Source organism: Accipiter gentilis, chromosome 14 (assembly GCF_929443795.1).
Source record: "Accipiter gentilis chromosome 14, bAccGen1.1, whole genome shotgun sequence".
NCBI classification, from domain to species: domain Eukaryota; kingdom Metazoa; phylum Chordata; class Aves; order Accipitriformes; family Accipitridae; genus Astur; species Astur gentilis.
In genome coordinates, this window is record NC_064893.1 from 2,439,844 (window position 1) to 2,465,201 (window position 25,358).

Consider the following 25,358-nt stretch of genomic DNA (forward strand, 5'->3'; position numbering starts at 1 on the left):
TATAGAGTAAAATATTCATGTTCCTGTTTGAAGCTTTTCCAGAGGATTTGTAGAGGAGAGTATGAGAAGGGTTGGATAGAGTGTCCTCTTTCATTAGAAACTGTCCTCTTTCACTAGAAATAAAGGAAAAGGTTTCTTGTCTACATTTCTTCCTCAAGGACATCTGTTCATTGGAAAGATTCACTTGTGGTATAACTACATAGAAAACAGTTATGTTTGTACAATGTTAGTCAAATATAGCCTAATTTTGAGGCCAAGGGATTATAAATATTTGACAGAGGAGTCAAGCAGATTGTAAAAAAACCATACTTTGTTAGGTCTCAGGGGCATCTATCCATACATAAGGCTGTGCTTTTCATTGCAAGCTATTTGGGAGAAAGGGGCTTTTAAATGGTAGTGCTCTTTTGTGTTTGTAGCATTTTCTTTTCTTCACCTCAAACTGCATGTACAACATTGTTGCTTTCATGAGCAAAAAGGTACTGGAAGAGCTAGTGAGCAAGGGTGATCAGAGTGCCCTACAGCAAAGAAACCTAATGGGATCTCTTGATCTAAGCATGTTGGATTCTGTTAAATGATCCTATTGATGCCCAAGGTTGAGTTCCCACTGGATTAGTCAGAGAGCAATGGATTTAACTTTGTGTAGGACAGAATGATATTTCCAGTCAAGCCAATAAGAGGTATTGCTTTGGTGCACCTCACCTTGCAGCCTTTCAACAGTCAAGCAAAACTGCAATGCTTGGAGGAAAGGAGGCTGTCTAAACTGATATCCTTCTTTTTCTTTCCCAGATTAACTGCTTCTTGGACAAAGGGGAGAAAGGCAGCATTTGACACTTTTTTTTTTTTTTTTTCCAGATACGGAAGAATAAAAATATATTAAAAAAGAGACTGCAAATTTCTTTCATCATTTTAGCTGAGCTTCTTCATTCCCGTTCTCCTCCTCTTTCCGCAAAGACCAGTTTCTGGGGAAGGCGTTAAACAACTTTCAAAACACTCCTCCTCCCACTGGCTACTTCACAGCTAATGACTCTGGGTTCTAGGGTGGGGGCCTTGTTTTTTTGGGTCAGTTTTATTTCTGTTTGTTTGTTCGTTCATGTATGTGTGCATTTTTTGTTGGTTTTTGAAGTTTTTTGTTAAAAAAAACAACTGGTGATTTCCTGATGCAAATGGCTCCATTTTTCTGGACAGGTCAAGCAAATAGATGAGAGTCATCTTCAAAAGCTGGTATTGCCCTTTGCTATGCCTCAAGCTTGTGAAACCAACATTAGCATGATGCAAAAGAATATATATATATAAAAAAAAAAGAGAAAGAAAACTTGTTAATACTTCACTTTTACTCTTTTTCTTTTCCCTGAGAGCCTTTTCCAATTGTGGTAGACAGAATTTGACATCAGTTTTACCCTCACTGTAGAAGATTTTATTAATAAGGATGGCGAATTGGTAGAGTCATTTGACCATTTGTTAGCATTTGATGTCTTTCCCAGATGATGCAATGGTAGCAAAATGTTTCTGTTTCTAGACAGCAGGCAGACTCACTCAACCCTTGATTTTGTTCTGGTTTTGCAGTTAGTAATAGGAAAGGAATAATCAATGAAAGCAATATTCCCTTGGGACAAATTTTGTTGTCAGACTCTAAGAGCATGCACTAATGTCCTGCTTGATGTGCCTGCCTTAACTTGATATTACAGTTAATGAGCTGTTTCCCACATTTGTTCATGGGCTACTAGTAACCACTCTTTGTCTGACCTGAAGATCTAAGAGGAGAAGGGCAGCAGGGAATCACATGGATCGATTCTTACTTTCATCTCAGTGTGGTCTTTCTTTCATCACTGACTGAATGGACAGGCCAAAGAAAAGAAAAAGCATTGCTGGAGAAGTATGGACAGACAAAACCAAAATGAAAAAGTGTGTCCTAAATACACTGCTGGAGTTGGTGGATAAAACTGTCTTATCCAGTGAAGTTAGACACATGGAAAGTAGCCATCATTTCGGCCCATTTTAAAGAAGAAATGTTAAAAAACTAACTTGCTTAGACCTTGATTCAGGAAGGTATCTTTGTATGAGAAACATCAAACATGTATGTAAGTGCTTTTCTGGCTTGGCATCTTGGTAGGGATCCAGTTAATTGTAAGTAATTTTACCTGTCTATGTGGAAATCAAGACACATACATACACATAAAACTGGTTTTTGCCTAACTCCTTTTTGTTCAGGATGAGGTCTTGCTGTGTTAGTCGTGTATATATTTTATAAGGACTCAGACTGCTGTTATGGCTCTTTGCTATGTAGAGAACACGCAAAACATTGGCTTAGTAAAGTAAATCCTCAGAGTTTCCTTTTCATGTTCAAAAGCACAGGACTTTACCACCAGCCTATATTAGAGCTTGGGTTTCTGTTCCTGTTTAAACTGTGCATGTACAGGGACGAGCTTCCCACAACACTGGCAAAGATCACAGCAGTGAGCTCAGCCTAAATCCACATTTAAACGTGAATACCTTCTCACTCAGGAGTGTTTGTGTCTGGGATTTTGATTATTGAGGCTAGAGACTTTTTGAGTTCTTTTTTTGGACACCAGAGTTTGAGTTTGTTCAAAGCCAGAGATTTAGATTAGGTTCATGCTGTGCAAAAGTTGCACTTCAATCACAAAAATAGCCCTTGCAGTTCTTAGAATTTGCAGTTGGCTTCACTGAACCAGCTCATTTAAATAAAATAAATATAAGGGCACATAGTGTTCCCATTTGTGAGCTCCTGGTTCAATCTGGGGTAGATTTTCTGAGGAAAGCAGGGTGCTGGGAGGACAGTGGCCAGTCAGCGCCAGGTGCAGTCAGCGCCAAGCACACTCCATGTTGTGTGACAGGAAGAGGGGCTGTGTCACCACGTAGCACTTTCCCACCTTGCCTTTCTCACACTCCATCAGCATTCAGCCCTCGTAAGAGTGGTAGAATATGACTTCCAGTCCTGACCAGGCTCTTTGAAGGCACATTGATGAAATATCAATAATGCAGCACTAAAATACCACAGCAGTGAGTCAGTCCCTGCTTAGTCAGACTTCTCCCTGAAGTCAGAGGGAACGTATCCTCACCAAGTGTTTGGTCAGAGGTGCAGGATGATTTAGTCAATATCTTTTAAGTTACCCTTACCTAATGTACACTGACTAAAAATGCCTTAGATTATGCACAGTAGAATAATAATAATAATTTAAAAACCCTAAATATTTTTCTTCATCTGTTTCTGATATATTTTTTTTTTCTTTCTGGGAATGACTTCTTTCAGACGGTGAAAACAGACTGCTTAATTCATAGCTGGTCAGTCCTTGTTTCTCGTGCACTGGCACAAAGGTGTGAAATCAGACTGGAAAATGTTTTTCCTCGATTGTTAGGGTTATTTACCACTGGCAGGAGGTAATAAGGGAAGTGGTGGGTTTGCCATCCCTTGGGGACTGCAGATCAGAGCTGCCATTCTAGAATAGATGCTATAGTCAAAGTTACTGATCTCAGCACACAGGTATGCAGCAAAATCTTTTGCAATATACAGGGAGTCAGAGCTAGCTTAAACATTCTCCTGCTCTTTTAAAATAATTTGAATAAGGTACAGTGGATTATTAGCATTTTTTAGAATTCTTTGTTGTCATGTAAAAAAAATCCCCATGAAATCTATTAGCTTGGAAATATATAAAGTGAAAGTGAAATCTAGAAAGTGAAATCCTACAAAGAGACTAGGGCAGATGAAAAAATCTGTTGTGGGGTCCCCTCCCAGGATCTCATGTACATTGCCCTACTCTGCCCCCTTCACCTCCTGGAACACTCTGCAGCGTTGTGCTAGTGCATTGTGAGCCAAGGAATGGTATGTGTAGACACCTCCCAGTTAAACTAGAGATCAGCCACTGTGCAATTGTGTAAAAAATAATAAAAATTAAAAAAAAAATAAAAAATTACAGAACTGTTTTCTCTTATTTTATTCCACAAAAGGAAACCAAAGAGAAGAAAGTGGAAAAGGATTAGGTGTTCATCAACTAATGGCCTATGTTTATAAAGAATGGGAAAGGACTTCTGTTCTTACATTCTTACCTAACTTTCCCTAGATATATAGAGTTATGTTTTCAGATGCCTGCCTTTTCCATCCTCAGTAAGACTATACAAGAAATTAATAAGCCAGAAATTTTGCAAATATAGGGCCTATACCGTTGGCCTCATGCTGAAATTCTACAGAATTGTTTGGGAGTCCCCACCAGTAGGCACAAAGGGGTCTTCTGGTGCCAGAGTGCTTCTTACGGAGGGCAGTGCAGGCTGGGAAGCTGTGTTGATAAAGACAGCACTCTTCTGCCCTCTGCACAGGGACTGCTGGTGCTCTCAGAAAGCTCTGTGTTGCTGGAAGAGCACCAGGCATCTTCTGCTTCCCAGAAACTGTTTTGTAACTTGAGAGGGAGACTCCAGGCACTTTATCCCCTTAAAACAGGGAGGGAGGGATACCATTGCAAGTATCCCTATCAGGTTTTTTTTCCTTTAGCTGGGACTGGTGTTCAGGGAATTAGCAGACCTTTGACTCATGGTGACATAGTGCCTGAACTCCTGGATACACTATTATTTAATAAAAAAAGAAAAGCAAGCAATATGTTTTTATAGAATCATAGAATAGTTTGGGTTGGAAGGGACCTTTAAAGGTCATCTAGTCCAACCCCTCCTGCAATGAGCAGGGACATCTTCAACTAGATCAGGTTGCCCCATCTAGCCTGACCTTGAATGTTTCCAGGGATTGCGCATCTCTCTGGGCAACCTATTCCAGTGTTTGACCACCTTCATTGTTTTCTGTTCATTATTTAAATGGCTCAAAAATTGACAGTTCTTTGGGCTGCACTCAATCTGTGACTTGAACCGTGCGTTTCTGTGACAACATGCAAGAAGTGTTCACACACATGAAAGAAGGGATTTGTCTATTTTTAAATTATTTTTTTAAAATGTAAAAACCTGTGATGCACCCTCTCAAAATGCTTAAGTCAACCAGCTTTCTTTACAAATGACACAATTATTTTTTTTAAAGTTATATGGTCAGATTTCTATGTTTAAATATAAAAAGATGGTGGACGTCACTAGTGTTTTCCATGTTCGAGAAAAAAGATGGATGCCAGAAGCCAACTTTTTTTTTTGCTGATGATAAAATAGATGGTAGATTAAAAAAAGAAATTTTGCAATTTTAGACTTAAAGCATATTTCAGAGTAGTCAGTCTAGGCAGACTGATGCTTATCTAAAAGTGCAGCCTTTTGTATAGCTCCAGCTAGTGTAAGCACACTATGTATTAATACAGTAGGATATTTATTATCAGAATGAATCTGGAATTTGGGAGCTTGGTTCCTGATGGGTGAATGAAGGAGGCAAATTCCTTTTTCTCATTGTTTCTTTTTTTCACAAAAGCACAGATTTTGTGGTTGGAGAGAAACTTTCCAAAGTGTAGTTGGTTATGCCAGAGAAGAATGGTATATGGTGGTGTTTTGCAAACTACCTTTTGAATACGCAAATGTTTGCATATGTACTTAAAAAGTCTTACAAGCTCAGACTGGAAGCAAAAATATTTTAAACTAGATAGGTGATAGTGCTGTGCTGCTTTGTAATCAGAAGGCCTGTGAGTTCACCTAGCTAAAGGCAAATACTTTAACTGTTAGTCCTTGCAAATTCTACAGTCGGTCCTAAACATGGCTTTTAATTAAAAAGCACAATAATCTATTCAAATTAGAAATGATGGAAGCTGTCAAGGACAGTATGTTTTTGCTTCAACTAGAATAAACTAGTCTATCTCCAGGAACTCTTGAGATGGTCTTAAATATTTCTTATTGGCTCCTTTTTCCTCACATTTCATTTCATAATAATGAAACTCATCAGCTTCTGATGATCTATACCGTATGTTAGACATTTATACTCAGCAAATGACAGCATAATCAAGTCCTTTTCTCTTACTGTTTTTTAATCCATAACCTCACCCAATAATTAAAAACAACAGAGCGATCCTGTGCTTTTCACATGTGTTGAATGGGTGCTGATCTCAGAGCTGCGCTGGCGCAGCGTCTGAACATCAGCACTCAAAAGCAGGAACATGCTGGCTGAAGACGAGAAGGAGCCCTGCAACACTGACTCTGTGCAAATTGCTCCAAGGAGTGAGCATCAGTGCTGGCCAGGTAGAAAGGAGGGAAAACCCCATGCTTTCACATTTTAAGGCATAAATTCAGCTCCCTCTGAAGTGGGTACAGAGGTTTTTCCAATTTGTGTTACCCACAACATGAGCAGGTCTGCCTCAGTCTCAGTTTAGTGTCAGGTGTTCATCCTAATGTGGTGCTCCCCCTGCTTCCACAGGCAGACAAGTTTTGCGATCCCAGACAACCCTTTCCCCGTCTGATTACTGTGATCAAAGCAGGAGCAGGGCAAGTGACCACCGCCAGTGCCATTATTTTCTGTTAAAATGAAACACTGGCCACGCATTTCCACTTGCTGAGGCTGCCTTCTTGTTGCTGCAATGTCCCTTTTGATTCCCAGCAAGCACAGAGGGTTCTGATCTGTACCCAAGCAGGACCAGGACGCATGCCTGTCTTCGAGGCATCAACTCTCCCTGCTCTGGTGACTTGACCACCAGGTAGAAGAAAGTGGAGCTACTTCCAGGCAAGCTGGCTGGGGATCTGAAGCTGTTTTAGCAATGTATTTACTCTCATACCTAAGTGCACAACAGCACTCATTCACAAGCCTCACAGCACACTTTTGGCATTTTGTATTCTTTTGTTTTCTTCCAAGTGCGTATGTGTCAACTGCTGTATACTCATAACACCTTGGTTTTAGAAGCTATCCAGTGGTAGGAGGAATATATGTAGTCCAGTTGTCTCTGCTGGTGGTTGTAGGAGTGCATGTATCAAACAAAATTACTTATGGCCATTGGGGTTTTCTAGTGATAAAACCTAGCAGTAGAATGACAAAGTGAGCATTTTCCTTTTCTTCTCGCTTGGATGATATTTTTATACACTTTTATATGCAATTTTTTTAAATATTTGCTATTTTTATTGTAGGGTTCTGGTTGGGTTTTTACCAGACTTTCTGGTTGTCTACAGGCCCAGATTCTCACAGGAATATTTCCCTTCCCTTTTCTCCTCCCCCTTCTTCCCTGATAGACAAAAGCCATTGCATTTGCAACATGAGCTTAGAGCGAAGTAACACCTAGGGCCTGATCACTCTTTTAGTTGCACTGAAATCAAAGGAAGTTGCATGCAAATTCCTGCTGGTCCCACCACAGCATCTGGGGCCAAAGACTAAATAACCGAAATACATACAGCTAATCACATGCAGGGCAATCTGTGTAAAGCCAATGCATCAGGGTGGCACTGTCTTCCTTTGCTGTGGTAGGAGCTGCTTCCACCACAATATGTTTAAGTAACACCATATATCTCTCTTCATTCTGATGATGCAACTTCTTGTAGGCACTTCAATCAAAGTCATACCCTAGTGCACTGACTACCTTCAGCAGGGAGGAAGGGTGGACATTGTGGCTTATCTGTGACAATAGATTTCACTGCTCTTGTGGTTAACCCTACACTGACAGGTCCTAAATAAAGTTAAGAAACATTAAACCTACTGGTAGGAAGGATAAGGGGAAATTAACCAACTTCAAGGATCTTGATCTTGTAAAAACAACCTTTTCTCAGCTGGCATTCTGCAGGGAATTCTATGTATGAAGTTGAACATAAACTTTAGAGTATGTTTATATTAGCAAAACTGATAATGGAGGAGTCTTTATTGAACTGAACTAAAACAAGCAACAGACACCTGTTTTCTAATATTTTTCAAGGAAGAAAGGGGCAGGTTGTTAAAGCTATTTTGCACCAGGGGATAGAAAACAAGTTAAAATACATGCTGAAAGCAAAACTCAACGCAAGTTTGCTCCTGGGACGGGGTGGGTAGGGTAATGAAAAAAACCCTATTATTTGGTTTGTTAAGACTCATAAGGAAAAAAAAAAAAAAGCAAAACCGAAATGAATGATGCCATGTAATGCCAAGTATTCTCAACTGTTCTGGGAATAATTTTAAACAATATGTATTTATTTTTAGTTCCTTATTTGAAAGAAGAGGCTTGTGGTCTCTAAATGTATAAAACATTTTTCCACATTCCAGTTTTTCTGTAATTGAGTCCATGTATGTTCATCCTATTACCAAATAAAAACAATGAGGTCTCTGCTCCATTTGAATTAAAATTGTAGAAGGGTTCATTTTGTTCTTGTGCTTTCTACACCCGATGCAGGCACGGCACTTGCTGTTTGCTTTCCAGCATCCAGCTCCCCATAGAGTACTAGTAATAATCAGCTTCTGTTTTTTTTAAATGTAGTGGGAACATTGCTTGGACAGCAGTCATTGCTCGCCACTTGCCCCTGTGAGGAATTAGTGGCATTACCTAATACCTAAAGACAGGGAAATTGTGGTAGAGAATTCAAATAGCTTATTTAAGGACCCCAAGGTAAATCTCTACTTGTTTGGGGATTAGACATGTCAACCTCACCTTTCCCCTTTTCTCTTTTGACTGAAACCACAGCCCATAAGAGCAGCTAAACCAACGACAACACACCACACTCATGCGCACTGAAACACTTGTTTGTGTGATTTTTTCTGTGCCACCTGGAGCATGAGTATCAATCCCACAGGGCTGGTGTCCTGTGTTCTGGTGTTGCTTATAGACCTCCTTTCACAGCATTTCAGCTACATGTCTACATAGCACCTTCTACAAAGTATTGTATTCCACAGGTAGACTCGGGTGGTGTCTGTGCAGGAGTCATCACACCACATAAGTAATGACCAGAATTTTCCCATCTTGCTGCTGTTTTTTCTATTTGATCTTTTCCTTAAAAAAGGAAAAAATAATGATAAAGAGTGGCAGAGACCAAGCCATTCTCTGTAAGGAGGATGTAAAGTTCAGAGATGTTCAATACAAGTGTGAAAGGATTTGTGCATTCCCTTTCGCCAGAAATTCCTGTTTCAATTCACTCCTTTCCTCTCTGAGAGGTTCACTGGAATTGAATTCCTGAAGAACATGCAATCTGCTCGCCACTGTACCTGCTTGTATTCTTATACCTTACCGGCTTTGTTTGAGTCTGCATGTATCTCCAGTCCAGTGCAAGCAGAGATGAAGCCAAGCTGCCAATTTCTGTTAGATATTGAGGGTGTTGACGTAGTCAGTTGTGACCTTCGAATCAAAACTACTGACTGCCACATAAGCAAGAAGGGAGACGAGATGGTTTGGAAAAGGCATCTAATGATTTGCGTGACTCACCTCCACTTGCAAATACAGTATCAGAGTCCTTTCTCTGGCACATATAGCCAATGACATAAATATCCAGAGCCGTTACCAACCAGTGGTTCCCAAAGTGATGCCAGCCGCTTGCTGAACCACCACAGAAACAAGGTAAGTGCTGTGTAACTGCCTTCAGAGCTGTGCCAGGCAGTAAAACTGGCAATTGCCAGTTCTGTGAGGACATGGAGGTAGCTGAAGGGAAAGCTGTCTGAGATCTGGCAATAGTTCATAGGTCCAAAACTTAAGAACATAAAATTTCCAGAATCAATAACGGGTATCTCAACCCAAACCTGGTAAGTGATAAAAAGAAAGATACTTTTGATACTGGCTCCTTTAGATGGAAAGGTCCCAGAAGTGAGGCTACTTTCCCAGTGTACCATGGATAAGAAATGGCAGAAAGAAGACAACAAACACCTCATAGTGATGGCAGCACTACAAAAAGCATTTTCATAGCTGGCAGGACTACCATTCATCCATCTCTGCTGAAACTACTCTTTCTTTTTAAAGGTCCGGTGCGACGTTCAGCTGACTTACCAGGCTCGGGTTCCTCGACAAACCGCCTTACATTGCCAGGTCAGTTGGTACCACCTCACTCTAATTTGCTTATATGTGCAGCTTTGGAAATAGGCACTCAGAGTGCCTACTATTTGGGAGATGGACGTAAACAGATGACTTCTTCTCCAGGTATGGCATGACTTACACATCACATTAAAAAAGTTAAACCCATTCACTGGGATTGAACAAATGAACTGTTGTTTTTGATGGTCTTTATGGCATTTCATGTTTTTTTAACAAATATCTTACATTTTGTGGCTTGCAGTGCAGGCTTCACAGATTATTTTAATTCGATTGGCAAATTAATTTGGGCCTTTATCACATGGACATAGATGCTGAAGGGAAAAAAATAAGGCTGTTTTGTGGACACAAGCATAGCTTTTTTGGTGCCCTTCCCATCTACCAAATTCTGCTGTCTCTATTTTATCACGATAACCATTTTCTTAATCCCTTCATCCTTGTCCCACACAACTGTCAGAAGAAAGGGAGGGCAATATGAAGCAGTTATACAAAATAATGGCTTAGTGTGAACAAGATACTATCTTGCATGTGCATATGCAAGGGCATTCATATATGTATGATTCACAGTATGTGAAAGAAAGAGTGAGGATGCAGGAAGACAAGAAATCACCAAGAAAAAAACTCCAAACTTAAAGCAAAGTACTTTAAAATTTTTGCTACAGGTATTTTTATCAATGACTGCTGTGCCAGCAGCTGAGGTATGGTGTGGCTCCACTTATAGATGCCGATGTGCAGCAGAATGTTTCTGTGCTGTTTCAGTTCTCCAAGCTGCTCATGGTGTAATGCTCTTTCGCAGTCACCACCTTAGAAGATTGTTTCCCCAGGCATAGCTGTAGCCACCCCTTGGGTGTAAGGAAAAGAACGAGCAGGGATGTGAGAGATTTCAAAACTCTGTATTCCCTTAATAAAACAATGTGATCCATGGATTACTGTCCTGCTCAAGAACAAGAATGGATAATCATTGAAAGTCAAATTTAAACCTCTGTATCTAACCCAAGACATTTTTTAGGTAGAAAGCATGGAACAAGAACTATCACAAATACATCCTCTTACCTTCTGAAGTTTCTCACCACTGGCAGTGACACTAAGTATTACCTGTGTATGTTGCCTATTTCTTATAGGGTTCCAGCAGTTATTAAATTCTTAAATTTATATTCATAGAGGAGGCTACTACTATGGATGTTTTCACCCAGGATTTTCTTGCAGGTGGCATTTAGAGGTCTTGCTCTTTGGAGAGATTTTGGAGAGGTCTTGCTTTTTGGAGAAAAAAAAAAATCTTAAGGAAATATTGTGGAATAAAACATTCATGTCACACTACAGCGATAAATCTCATCTAATATAAAAAGATGTAATTTCAAAACTAGTTCACTTTTTATACATTTTGGCATGTTTGCATTGGTCCCTTGTTTACTTTTAACAAGTAATGCTTACGCAGGGTTTTTCATCCATTTCTCCAACGCCATACCACTTTTAACCCATCGTTCTATTAATGAGTACCTGCAAACAACAAATCCCGTATTCTTTCTTATGTGTGATCCTTGTTCTGAGCCTGCAGACCACCATTATAATAAGAAGGTAGAGAACATAAATGCAGAAGAGAGGGTTTTGGCATAAGCTACCAGGTACAGTCCTTTCATTATTGCTGACTTGCTAAGTGACCTTGCTCAAACCCTTCTTGTGTTCTCCAGTTTCCTCATCTGTTTGGGAATCATAATATTTACTCCCCTTTAATACTATCCAATCTAGAGATCTGTTGTTATGATTAGAAGAACAGCAGCTGGGAGGATGCACCTTCAAAAGAGGGGAGCAATCAACCTAATAGTGTCCCTTTTTGCAAAAAGACACCGTGGATTTGTTGCCAGCCTTACTTCCAGTAGCAATACTCACTGTGATGATCTGACATTGAATTATAGGAAGGTGCCTTCTGTCTGGCACTAACAGAAATGACTAGCTGTGTTTTGACTTTATCTTTGTTAGATATCTCCCACCTCAGTGTATGTTTTGGCACTGATTGGTTTAGGGACCCAGAGGGTTTTCTCTCTTTGGCTGTTTAACAGTGGTACCTTCCTGCTCATGCCCTGTTACCGTGGCTTACACAGCAAACTGTTTACTCTGGTACAGTTTGCAAATCAGCCCTTCCTAAACAACTATTTATAGTATGTGATGGGGAGTAGATAATAGCGCGATATTTTCCACGTATGTAGTCCAGTCATGCATTTTGTTTACAGCCATTATGGTATTGTTTCTTTATGCTCTATATAGATCATGTTTCAGGGGGGTTGCTTTTGCTGGAAGCAGCCACTAATTGATGTATGGCTAAGAAACAGTGCTGTAAACACACACACACAATTTTGTAATTGAGAAAATGCTATTGTCTTGCTGGTTTTTTCTGCTCATCACAGGCGGCTTCTTGAATAAAAAGGGGAAGCTTTATTGCATTGGATTTAGTCTCACTTCTGAAGGAGTGAGGCTGACAAGAACAGGCACGTGTGTGCGTGATCCCATCCGTGTCTTTGCTGGCAGGTTGGTGAGTCTTCCTCATAGCTAACATTTGAAGCTGTGCCTTTTCAATTTGAAGTGCACGAGAGGAAGAAACACACGAGAGGTCACAAAGCTGGGGAAGTTTTACGTTAGGTGGCTGCGTACAGGAGAGAACCCTGCAAGTGCTCCCACCTGGGCTTGACCATTGGTGAAAACAGAGTCCGCCAGCAGCTCAGATGCATCTCACAATGCTGCAGGGAGCCCAGCTGCCATGGCCATGTCTGCTGCCTGATGGAAAGAATCCTTTTTTTCAGTGCAAAGAGGATGAACCAACAATTTCTCCAAGGAGCCTGCACTTTGTATGGTGAGGAAGCACAGTAGGGATACTGACGTACCCAGAAGTATTGTTTACAATCACTGAGCGACCACATTTTTCTTCCTGTGGCTTGGAAACATTTGGAAGTCTATTTCTGTCAGGATCTTAGGAGTGCTCATAGGCCTCAATGGCTGGGCCCGGCCTCCCCTGGGACCCCCACCCTGCCCGTCTCCTGCCAAGGGCCCAGGGGACATGTCTCAGCTCAGCCTGGGGCCTTCAGTCCCTGCCTGAGCCATGTTGTAGGTGTGCCCGTCCCTGCCCCTGTCTCCTGGATGGGCCTGGCACCTGCGCTGCAGAGTCCTACCGACTTGTCTATGATGGTATCTTCCCTAACATTTCTCCTCTCTTAAGCCCTTTTATATTTTCTCATTTTTTAGGTGGAGCTTGAGTGACTCTAGTCATACGTACCTTTACTTTGATTGGTATAAAATTCTCTCGCTTTGCTTTTCAAGGTATATGCTAGAGAAAATTCAGAGCACATGCTCAGTGCAGGGAGCAGTCACACCTTGGAGGTGGGCAACTTCTGGGATGGAGGTGTGTTTTGGTATTATAAAGATATTATAATGAACAAAGTTCACCCAAATGACATAACGTTGCATGTCAGTACCCCAGAGCTGGGCATGTGTGATATAAATGAGAAGTAGGGCATTAGCTAGACAGAACCCCCATTATTTTACCTCCTTGCTTCAGTGGATTCAATGCAGGGACGAACCGTTCTCATTCCTATCATTCCAGTTCCCTATCCCTATGATCACAGAGCCTGGCCGCAGCATCTCCACTCCGCTCCACCCTCCATGTTACTTTTCAGAGTCAGCATACCAAGCTCCCCTGGTGTTGCTAACATCTAAAGTTGCAGGTTATGCTGCTTAGGGAACTACCATGGAACCGATTCTTTACGTGTCCACTGCATTCCACCCTGGAGCTTCAACTTCCCTTGATGGGGGCGGGGCGGGGGCTGTCATACCATTAAGTCACCTCCAGCAATCATTCCACAGGCTGTCCCTGTGCCCAGAAGGCCCAGGGGTCTCTCCCTGCCCTTGGTGGCCATGCACTGGGCCACCTGCTGGGTGTCCCTGAGACCTCCTCTGCCACCCGGCTCCCAAGGACAAACCTGATGCTGTTAACTCTTCTCTCAGGCCATGGCAGAAATCAACCCTGCAGCCCAGAGACCACCCCTATTAGCCGTCCCCTCGCTGTGCCAGAGCTAAAGCCTATGAGGCCCCACAGCCAGGAGGACTAGGGACTTGCTCTGGCTGGACACAAACCCTTTTCCTGGGGCACGAGAGGGATGATTTTGACAGCCGCAGCCTGAAGGAAAGCCAAAGTGTAACCTGAGCCATAGGTTGGGATGGTCGGTTACACAGCCCGCCATGGAAGTAAGTCAAGCTTTGTGAAGCAAGTGCACGGAGGTGACGCTGGTGTGGTGGAAGGAAAGGTTGGTCGTATTCAGACCTAGAACATTTGGATCTGTGACCAAAGCACAGCCAGGCAAATGACAGCTCTTCCAAACTGTAAAAATAGCCCATCACTGCTATCGCTGTCTGTCCTGGTTTTGGCTGGGATAGAGTTAATTTTCTTTCTAGTAGCTGGTATAGCGTTACGTTTTGGATTTAGTATGAGAATAATATTGAGTCTTTGGACTCTCTCCTTGAGGTGCCTCATCGGAGAGAGCAGTGTATTTTGTATAAACACACAGATTTTCTTAACACTCCTAGGAGACTGATTCTTCCCAAGTTTAGAACATTTCTTGAGCATCTCTAATGGAGCGCAGTCTTGGTTCTCCTGCACCTCTTTCCTGCGGATCTTCCTGATAATTACAGCAGAATATCTCCTTTGTTGGCAAAGGCAGCAAAAGGGAGAAAGGAGAATCCCTCCTGGATGTGCTCCCTTGATTTAGCAGCAGAACGCTGAATTAGAAATGCCGGTATCCCTAGCTTTCCTGTGTCATCTCCCAGTAAAAATTCCCAATGAACTAGTTCCCCTACCTCACTGATGAATATTTTAGCTAAATCAGTAAATCAGCTTTACTGATCATAAAAGCCTTTCACCTTCCCTGTTGTCTTTCTAGGATTTTCTTTATCCTGCCTGCATAGTAGTTGAAGGCAAAAGTTGCAGTAGCTCTGCAGGGGGCTGAGGGGTCAGAAGAGATGGCAGAAGGTCTGTCTTCAGGATGTCCCCACAGGCCACTAACCACAGCTGGTTCAGCAAGGGAACACATTAATGCCTTATCCATGCTGTGTCAGAGAACCTTAGTGCTCGTGTGAGTGTCTGGAGATGGGTAAGGAGTACTTCTGTCTGGACCAAGCTGTGTCCCAGACACTGTTTCCATCCCAGTGTCTCTGCAAATCCACAGCATCCCCTCGTGAGGCAAGGACAGCTGGGAGAGACAGCAATGTCTCACTCTTCACCGTCATCTACACTCACCTGCATTGTCTTGTAGTGCCGAGGCCAAACTGGCCTCCTCCAGCACCAGTGCTGCACTGTGAACCAGGTGTGTTTCATTGCTGGAACTCCTTCTGTGCAAACGTGGTGGAAAGCCATGGTTGGGTCCTTTTCCAGAAGCAGAGGCAGCAGCATGACAGCAGACTGCCACTAGCTTGGGGACAGGTGTGAATGGGTTTTCACCCTTCCAGTTTCCTGTTTTCTTTCCCTGCCACGTTTTCCTTTCCCTCCAGTACTAAGTGCCACTAGTGACCACTCAAATTCCATTTGCAGATGTGGCTGCTCAGCTGACTGTTCTTAATTTTTATCAGAGGCAAATTGCTTCCCAACAGGTATTTGTGTCTAAAAAATGTGCTATTCACTCAGTGACTGTAGTAATGACATTAAAGAAAATGACATTTCAATGGCTTTTTTGATGGGATGTGCCCTTTGAATGAATAGAAATGTTTATATCTATCTGCTTTAAAATGCTTGGAAAGGAAAAGAAAAGGATATCAGTGTTTTGCCTTGTCTTGTTCTGTTTTCTGATCAGAGTGGAATTGCTATGTAACATCAAGAGTGTTTGTTGCTCTAACAACTTTTAGTAGTTTGAAATACTTCAAGATGACTATATAGTATTTTTGTCAATAAGCATTGTTAGCAATGATTTCCTTCTTATTGCAATGGGGTAAAAACTATTGCAAATGAGTGTATTTGTAGGGAAGTCAGTGGAACCAGGAAAATTCCAGCTAAAATTTTTACTATAGTGTACAATAATTCTTGTGGACTGTGGTGATGCATCCCCTGACTTCAAGCTCATGTGAAATGTCCATCATGCTCAATTATCTGAGGGCAAACTCCTCAATAAATGTTTTTCTCTGGTTCAGATTATCCATGAGATTGAAGCTCTTGGCATTGTCTGGACTGTTAGTTCAAGTGATCATCTGCAAAATAATTGGGTTTTGATCGGCTGTCTTGTTGACCTCACCCAGTGGATGCATGGCACATCTTAGGATCATTTTAAAGGGCAGAACTTGTGGCAGTATTTGGTACTCCTGTGGTTTCTTGACTCACGGATGAATGGTTTAAACTGTGGCAAATGTGGCACATTTGTTCACCTGCCCTGCTGTGTATGTACTTCTGCTTCCAAACCAGTCTCTCATGCATTAGCTATGTCTGCTTACAGGAGTATCCATCACTGCTAATATAAAATAATAGCTTCTGGTGTAGTGCCTCAAGCTATTAATCTAATTGGAGTTGTGTGGAGTGTAGCAGTAGGCTGCTTTTGTGTTATGCATGGAGGGGGCAAGAGGGATGGGGAAATGAACAATTCTTGTTCCTTCATATAAGCATTGTACAAGTTGCATCGTTCTCTGAAATCTATTAGTTGTTCTGCTGTAAATGTGTTTGCAGATGTGACGGGTTAACCCCGGCTGAACACCAGGTGCCCACCAAAGCCGTTCTATCACTCCCCCATCCTCAGCGGGACAGGGGAGAGAAAATATAACAAAAGGCTCGCGGGTCAAGATAAGGACAGGAGAGATCATTCACTATTACTGTCACGGGCAAAACAGACTCAGTTTAGGAAAATTAACTCAATTTATTACAAATCAACCAGAGCAAGGTAATGAGAAATGAAACGAAATCTCAGAACACCTTCCCACCACCCCTCCCTTCTTCCCGGGCACAACTACACTCCCGGATTTCACCACCAAGCCCCCCCCAGCGGCACAGGGGGACAGGGATGGGGTTTATGGTCATCACACGTTATTTTCTGCCGCTTCACCTCCTCAGGACGAGGGCTGATCACACTCTTCCCCTGCTCCAGCGTGGGGTCCCACCCACGGGAGACAGTCCTCCACGAACTCCTCCAACGTGGGCCATTCCCACGGGCTGCAGTTCTTCACGAACTGCTCCAGCATGGGTCCATTCCACGGTGTGCAGTCCTTCAGGAGCACACTGCTCCAGCGCGGGTCCCCCACGGGGTCACAAGTCCTGCCAGAAAACCTGCTCCGTGGGCTCCTCTCTCCACAGATCCGCAGGTCCTGCCAGGAGCCTGCTCCAGCGCGGGGTTCCCACGGGGTCACAGCCTCCTTCGGGCACCCGCCTGCTCTGGCGTGGGGTCCTCCACGGGCTGCAGGTGGATATCTGCTCCACCGTGGACCTCCCTGGACTGCAGGGGCACAGCCTGCCTCACCAGGGTCTTCACCACGGGCTGCAGGGGAATCTTCGCTCCGGCGCCTGGAGCATCTCCTCCCCCTCCTTCTTCACTGACCTGGGTGTCCGCAGGCTTGTTTGTCTTACATGTTCTCACTCCTCACTCCGGCGGCAGTTTCTCCCCGTCCCAACGTTTTTTTCCTTCTTAAAAATGTTATCACAGAGGCGTTACCACTATCACTGATTGGCTCGGCCTTGGCCGGCGGCAGGTCCGTCTTAGAGCCGGCTGGTATGGGCTCGCTCTCTCTCGAACACAGGGGAAGCTTCCAGCAGCTTCTTACAGAAACCACCCCTGTAACCCCCCCCCGCTACCAAAACCTTGCCACATAAAACCAATACAGCAGATAACCTCAAATCCTGCCCCACTTTGACACGATATCTGTAGTTAAATCTAAGGTGCATCAGATCCAACCTATGGGGTTTTACCAAAAACTTAGAAGCAGATTACATACCCATTTCTGCTTAGCAGAACTCTTTGAAAATATATCAGTTAAAGGTGTGTGTCCCTCAGGAAGGGCATAGGGTGGTATGAGGTTGGCAGCCCTTAACTGTAGGGCTGCAAGCAGAACCTGAGGACTAGTGCTGGGTGAGATCTTCCTGGCCGTCTACACTTATTTTTCATTTGCAGTTGTCTACTAAGCAGCAGCTCTGGCATTCATTCCTTCATCTGTGATGACCATTTTATCTTAAGCAAATCAAGGCATAATGTTGACATAGGGTAGGTGTTTATACCAAGCAGCTAGAGGGAGTTCTGACCTCTCTCAAGAGTCAAAAGAAGAGTTGTATCAAAGAAAGGATGAGAGGAAATACTGCGTGGATGCCATCCTAGCCAAATCTGAGGTTTGTATGACTGCTGTTCTGTAACATGCTGGTTGTGCATCCCACTGGCCAGAGCAGAGTGGCTAATGCACTCTTGCCTCCTTCCTAAATCAGTGTCTGAACGACACACAGATAGTCTTTCTGCATGATGCTACTTGTGTAACTATTCCAGTCTACTCTGGCACTGTCCAAATACCTATTCTCTGCTTTCATTGCCTTGATGGTAGCCATGATCTTAAAAAATAATTATTTATTTTCCCTAAATTTAAAAAAAAAAAAAAAAAAAGGAAATCCATGCCTTAGTGGCATCAAGGTTAGAAACTTGTAATACTTACAACACTTGATGTGTGAAGCTCCTGAAGCCCACAAAGCCCCTGTGAGGTTAGTATTCTCATTTTTATTCCCGTTTTACATGTGGAGAAACTGGGATAAATCTTATAGCCCAGGTCACACAAGAAGTCAGTGAGAAATCTGGGAACAGAACTCTATAGAGTTCCGAAGACTCTTTTCCTCATCCCTTTGAGTCACTAAAGCCTGAAGAAATTAAATGTCATGGATCCCCTTTATCAACTCCTGTATGAGGATGATAAACAGCACTGTCAGTATTCTGGATAAACCCTCTTAAACCTATTAGCCAAGTCATCTCTGCTGGCAACAACTCCAGTAAAATTCCAGTTAACAATAAACATTCCCCCATGCTGAGCAATGAAAAATCCAATAACAGTTTGGCTGAATCCGTGCTGAGTACAGAAAATGGAATTAATCTGAAAAGTGGATGTGCCTCCAAGAACAGTAACTCACCTGGATATTTTTCAAGCTTTTAACGAATATCAATCTAGTCTATTTGAGAACAGGAAAGATTATGATTATGCATAGATGTGGATATGTATTTCTAAAGTTTATGAAATCCATAGGGTTTTTTGTTTCCCAAGACATTTTAGAGTATGATTAATCACTCAAAGAGTTTAACAAGATGAGAGTGTGACTGTTCTAGCATTTGATGTTAGCTAGCTCACACGGGAATCTTTTTGCTTCTTAGGATTCATGCTGAGAGCAATGACTTTTCTTTTAAAGTGCTTATCATGCTAATTATTGACTTATTACTTGGTTATTTTGCAAATAATAACTAAACATAAGATGAGTACATTTTGGTCATATTAATGTTTAATTTTTTATTCTACCTAATTAAAGATATAAGAAAGCAAGACAGAGATTCAAATAAACAGATTCAAGAAGTAGATAATAGTCAGGTACATATGTAGCCCACTTGTGACTTTCACCATGGCCTGTAGTTTACTGGAAAATCATACGAAACCCCTCAGATCCACCTATTCCTGAATTCTGGGAAATGTGATCTCAAGCCAGATTTATTGCCTTAAAATGACCTTGTTCAATGATATTTTGAAAACAGGTATTTAGCTACCTACATGTACATAGGTAAGTATAAAGTTGCTTCTACATTTAGACTTTTGGCACTTTCATCTTCTGTCTAAACTGCTGTTTCCTAACCTTGATAATGTTCCTTGGGATTCACCTGTGTTGGTGTAGTCTTCTGGAATGTCCAAGTAAGGGTATGATTTCAAGATCAAGTATTCCAAAGTTCTTAACTGCCCAAATTGTAATTTTTGGAGATGTCTATGTTTTTCATTCTAGAGTTTTACATCTATACTTATGATTCATATTTTCACTTTTTTTTCCCCTGAACCTTTTCCTAACCCTCTCTGTAACTACCCATTAATCCAAAAGAGTCCTGGCTTTCAGACTGAGAAACCTTCCTTTGCATAGACAGGCTGTGCCGAGTGAGATGGATGCAGCTTCTGAGGAATTAATTTCTTGTCCACCAGCAAGTGAATGCTAGGCATGGTAACCATCATTGTTCTTCCTTTGTCACTGCCAGCCATCAAACCTCAGCTGTGTCACCTCAGGAGGCCCACTCACAGCTCAGGAGACTATTTCCCAGCCTTCCAAAAGAAATCGGAGGAACATCTGGTGAGATGTAAGCTGCTTGACCAGAGGGGAAGGATGAAGAAGATCCAACATATTTCCCAGAGCTGGAATAGGAAATAGCAGAAGAAAATAAAGAGGCATCTTCTGGAACGACGCTTCTCACAGGCAGTCAGAGGGCATTGTGTAATCATTGCAGAGGCCATACTGCATTGTACAGCAGCTGCAGTTCTAGATAAAAGCAAGTGTATGATTTAGCTAAACAATATAATGGACAGAAATGTTCTCAATAGCCTTCTTATTATTGCAGCACGTGCCCACTTAGTACTAAATTTTTGGCTGTTACCTTAAAAGAAGTAATTGTATACCGCTATCTCCTGTCAAATTAAGGAACTTAATGCTTTCCTAGATTGTTGGGCTCCTTATGGTGTTCTCAGTGTGACCTTCCGCCTACCACAGGTAAGACAACTCCTGTTTCAGGCAGCCTGGGAAAGTTTTTTCTTGCCTAGCTGTACTGAGAATAAATGTCCTCCTGTCATTATTGTGATGGGTATTCAGGCGGAAGAAGGTAGGAGGCCAGAGTACAGAGTCCTCTTGCTTCACTCATTGGGAAAAGAAGACATAGCACAGCTTTAAAATTGTTCATTGCACAAACTCTGATGGACATTAAATAACACCGATTGTCTTTTGTGGCATTAATTTAGTTGAGTTTGATCCCATGTGTTCTCTTGGTGCACAGAGAGCACCAAACCCATGGGCCTGAGTTTCATAGCTGAACGTGCCCCCTCTGAAGAAGTTCCTCTTGCCCCCAGGTTTTACACTGTGAGAAACAGTGGCAAATAACTCTCTGCCCTCTTTTTCCGGGCCCCTCATGATTTACGTACCACCTCAGCTCTCCCTTTCCAGGCCAGTGAACTCTGTCCTGTTTGTACTCTCCTGTTGTGGCTTCAGCCCAGCCGGTAACAAAGGACCACGCAGCCGCTCACTCACTCCTCCGCCCCGCTCCGGTGGGATGGGGAGGAGATGGAGGAGAGAAAAGAAAAAGAAACTGGAACCTCGAGGGTTGAGATGAAGGCAGTTTACTGGGACAACACAAAGAAATTACAACAACAACAATGGTACTAATGAAAAAGTATACAAAAAGAGTGATGCACAGTGCAACTGCTCACCACCCGGGACTGACACTCCGCCACTGCCCCCACCGAAAACAGAGACCACCCCCCCACCCGCTCCCCATTTATATACTGAGCATGATGTCCCATGGTATGGAATAGCTCCTTGGCTAGTCCAGGTCAGCTGCCCCGGCTATGCCCCCACCTCCCAGGTTCCTGTAAAAATTAACTCTACCCCAGCTGAACCCAGGACATCTCCTTACAAGCAAACCTACTCTACTTCTTATCTTCCTTGCTGCTTTTCTCTTTCTCTTTTTTTTTTTTTAATCTCTTTTTGAAAGGAGAGAATGAGTACTGAATGGAGTACTCAGGATGCAGGTATACCAGAAATTTATAAAATAATGTAATGACACTTTCTGTTTCATCTTCCATGCCTTTTGGAATAGTTTTTAAAGTTGTACTTTCCTTTTTGAACCTCCTTGAGCACTGAGTAGTAGTTTCTGTAGAATTATCTATAATAAATACTCATTAATTTATAGCCCAAATGCACATATGGAGTTGGGGAGTTGGGTTTGCCTCTCCCCATATGCATTGATCTGCACTTACCAACACTGAATTGGTGGTTTTGCCAATTACACTGAAGTAAGCTGCTGCTGCTGCTGCTTCTTCTGCTGCTGCTGCTGCTCCTTTTTAAATTTTTTTAACCTTATATCCTTCATTTCTGTTCCCTGCTTGTTTTCTTCTTCCATCCACACCTTTTCCAAATCACATCTTCTGGATAAGCACGTTGAATAGCAGAGAGGACAATCCTCCTTTACTATGAATGCTGACCATTTTATCCTACTCTTTTTTTTTTTTTTTTTCCCTTTCCCCCATTGTTAACCAGTTATTTACCCATCTTAAGATCACATGTTATGATCTTCTTTTAATCCATGACAGCTCAGTACCTTTGACAGGCTTTGGAGTAGGAGCTTGTCAAAATGGAGAACTACAAACCAGTATTGGTTCCTCCAAGGAAGTCTCAAAGTTTTGTGAGGCAAAATTTCTTCTACAAAAACTAGGCTGACCCTGCTCTCTTACAAGTATCCTTGCTACCTACCAATTCTATTATTTATATTTTCTAAAAGGTTACTCACTGTGAATTTGCATTCTGTTATACACTACAGGTTTGTAACTATGTCCAACATCAAAACTGCACCAGCCAGCGTATGTAGCAGTGCTATGCGGCAGTCACATTAAAATTGTGGCTGGTTGTTGCATGAAAAGAGCTGATGTGGTTTTGCAGTGTTACAGATTCCCCTCGCTCCCTTAGAGAGGATCACTGCAATTCTGGGCACACTCACCCTGAAGTTTGACACCTCTCCACAGTGTTTTGCTAGACATCTCCATTGCCCAAATGCTCTGATGTCACCTTGTTTCAGTTATTTTCATCTGTTTTACCCTGCGCTTCATGTTTGTGGTGTTGACCTTCACCACCACCATAACTTGTGACTCCAGCAGCTGGGCTGGGTCACTGCCTAAACCAAATACAAAGGAATGCACTTTAACGCCTCCTGCTTATGAAATGTGATTTATCTCTAGGAATTCCCCGAGAACTGTATTTTGCTTGTAGAATACCCTGAAATGTTTTACACAAATAGGCTGTACAGAAATGCAAAATTATACTATCCTTCCAAACACATTTTCTGTCTGTGTCATTTCCTTCCCTTTAGGACACCTTTGGTTAACACTTTATCTAACAGAGTCCTACCTGGCTGTTGTCTGGACAAGTGCACAGCACTGGGTCACTTGCAGAAGTTAAAAGGGGAGCTTCTTTTTTTTTTTGCCTTTCATTATTACGGTTGGTTTATTGGGGTTACTGTTTTTGTGTCACTAGCATCTCACAAAGGGAGTGATTTTTGTCTTTCCTCTGCTGGTCCACACTCTCCCCTTTTGCCATGAAGCAGAGATAAGTTGCCATCTTGAATTTATTGCTGTGTAGTCAAGGCACAGGGAAATGAAATGACCTACCTGAGGTGTTATGGGGAGTGTATATGACTCCTACAAATTTAATGTATTTCTGATCAGGTTCCTCTTTGTTCTCACTTTTCTCCAGCCAAGTCCATGCTGTGCCAACTTGCTGTCTATTAGATGCTCCTCTAGAAAGTGTCTGTTCACCCAAGTGGTTTAGAGGGGTTTTATTTCTTCTTTTTCCTGGAGCTGGGGAAGGTGAAGAATAGTGGCAGGTACTCATTGGTATTGGAAAAATATCTCAGGATGTCTCTTCCCTCTTCCAAAGCCTGGAGCTTTTGGCCTAAATGAAATACGGCAAAGTGGGGGAGAGAGGATGTTTGTGCAGACTACTGCTTGTAAATATTGGGTGCTTCACAAAAATAATTCGTAAGCAAAGCTAGTTGTGCTAATGGCATCCAGCCTGATGCATGGAGCTGTGTGATGGTGTGGGTGGGCTCATCCTCTCAGTCCAATCCTGACACCTAGTGTACACCAAAGGGAAAGTTTCCAAGTGTGAAGCTCAAAAATGAAATCTGTGTTATTTGGGGGAGGTCTGGCTTTGCAATGCACTCAACCTTTTTCTGCCTTGATGATTTCTGAGATAGCCACTTGCTGCCAGCATAGAAATAAGTCTGAGTAATCTGTCCCTCTTGGAAAGTCTTATGATCTCAGACTTATGATGCTATTTAGACTTATTATGAATTACTCATTGCAACTATCTTGCAAAACACTTGCAAATTTAGCCTTTTTTCTGTTTAGTCCATTTGTGAACTGAGTCTTTGCTCTAATCACGGGATGACTTTGCTGCAGCAAGAAAGTTTGGTGCTCTTTTTTTTGAGAGGGAGTTGTTTGGTTATTTTTTTAGAAAAGGATTAAAGTCTGAATTAAAAATCTGAATGTTAAAATTCAGAGTGAGTGAGGCAGAGAGACTCCTGCGTATTCATTCCTTATATTTTGTGTATTTCTATGTCTATACAAACAGGGATTGGAAAGGAAGATTGGCTTTAATGTCCTTACGGGTAATTGCAGCATTGCAGCAGCCAGAGCAGAGGCGAAGGAAGAAGGGGAAGAGGAGGGAGGAGTTGTGGCTCAGCAACTTAAAATGGGCCTTTCCAATTCTTTAGGTCGTGAGGTAGACAGTTGGGTTCATAAAACAAATTTGGTTCTGGACCAGCCATCTCCCCACCTCCTTTTCCTTCTTCTTGAGGTCTGTTGTTCATGTATTTCAGTTTGTGCCCACTGCCTCTTTTCCTGTCAGTGGGTGCCACTGGGAAGAGCCTGGCTTCTTGTTCTTTGCTCCCTCCCATCAGACATTTATGTACACTGAGAAGATCCCTTTAAGCTTTCTTTTCTCCAGGCTAATCAGAATACAGAAAACCAAACCTGGGATAGTTATAACTTTGCCTCAGACCCTAAGACCACCTAGGGGGCTAAAACCTACTTTGAAGGTTGGAAAAGACTTGACAGCTTGGAAAAATCCAAAGCTCGTGGCAGCGTGTCTCAGTTATAGATACACAGCTTACATTTTACAGGATCATCACTCCTGTAAGAATAACCACAAATGGTCCATCAAAAGCAGTTCTTTTATTTCTGGAATGTGCTTTCTAATTTTGCTGCTGCTTGTCCATCTGTCTAGTCTGTGTCTCTTCAGGATTCTTCAGGGTGTTGGGTATAAGGGTGGATTAAGCTTCCCTTCACCGCGCCTGGGTCCAACAGACTGACGTGGGTTCCTCCTGCAGGACCAGGACCCAGTATCATGGAGTGGAAACTGGATTTTAATATTCACTCTTTCTATTTGTAGAACTATATTTCCAGAATACTGATATTTCTGTTTGCACCACCTAACTCTAAGAGGGCCATGGCTTTTTGGGGGATGTAAGGAACAGAATAATATGTGTTTATGAATTTATCTAAATACAGTTGAGAAGCCAAAATTTCTAATGAGCTTCACTGATGTGCACTTTTGATTTTCACTTGTAGATGCAATTGCTGGGCAGTATCTCTGCATACAAGAATACTGTAAGCTCATGCACACAAAATGTAACCTCAAAAGGTAGAAATGGCATAGGACATGCAGGAAGATAATCTGTTATGATATCTAAACACATCTAT

General features: G+C 42.3%; 1 protein-coding gene across 5 annotated transcripts in view; it reads left to right on the plus strand.

Annotated features, from left to right (window-relative positions):
- Positions 1–25,358, plus strand: part of PDE1C (phosphodiesterase 1C) — a 360,443-nt gene that overhangs the window by 326,701 nt on the left and 8,384 nt on the right. For 2 of the 5 annotated variants that reach the window (XM_049817291.1, XM_049817294.1), the window contains exons 18-19: positions 9,816–9,881; positions 20,096–21,177. In XM_049817291.1, the coding sequence (XP_049673248.1) occupies positions 9,816–9,881; positions 20,096–20,265 (236 nt within the window). In that variant the 3' untranslated portion in view covers positions 20,266–21,177. Of the gene's footprint in view, positions 1–852; positions 4,709–9,815; positions 9,882–19,944; positions 19,991–20,095; positions 21,178–25,358 lie in introns of those variants that run through there. The other 3 variants (XM_049817293.1, XM_049817292.1, XM_049817295.1) reach the window with 3 other exon arrangements.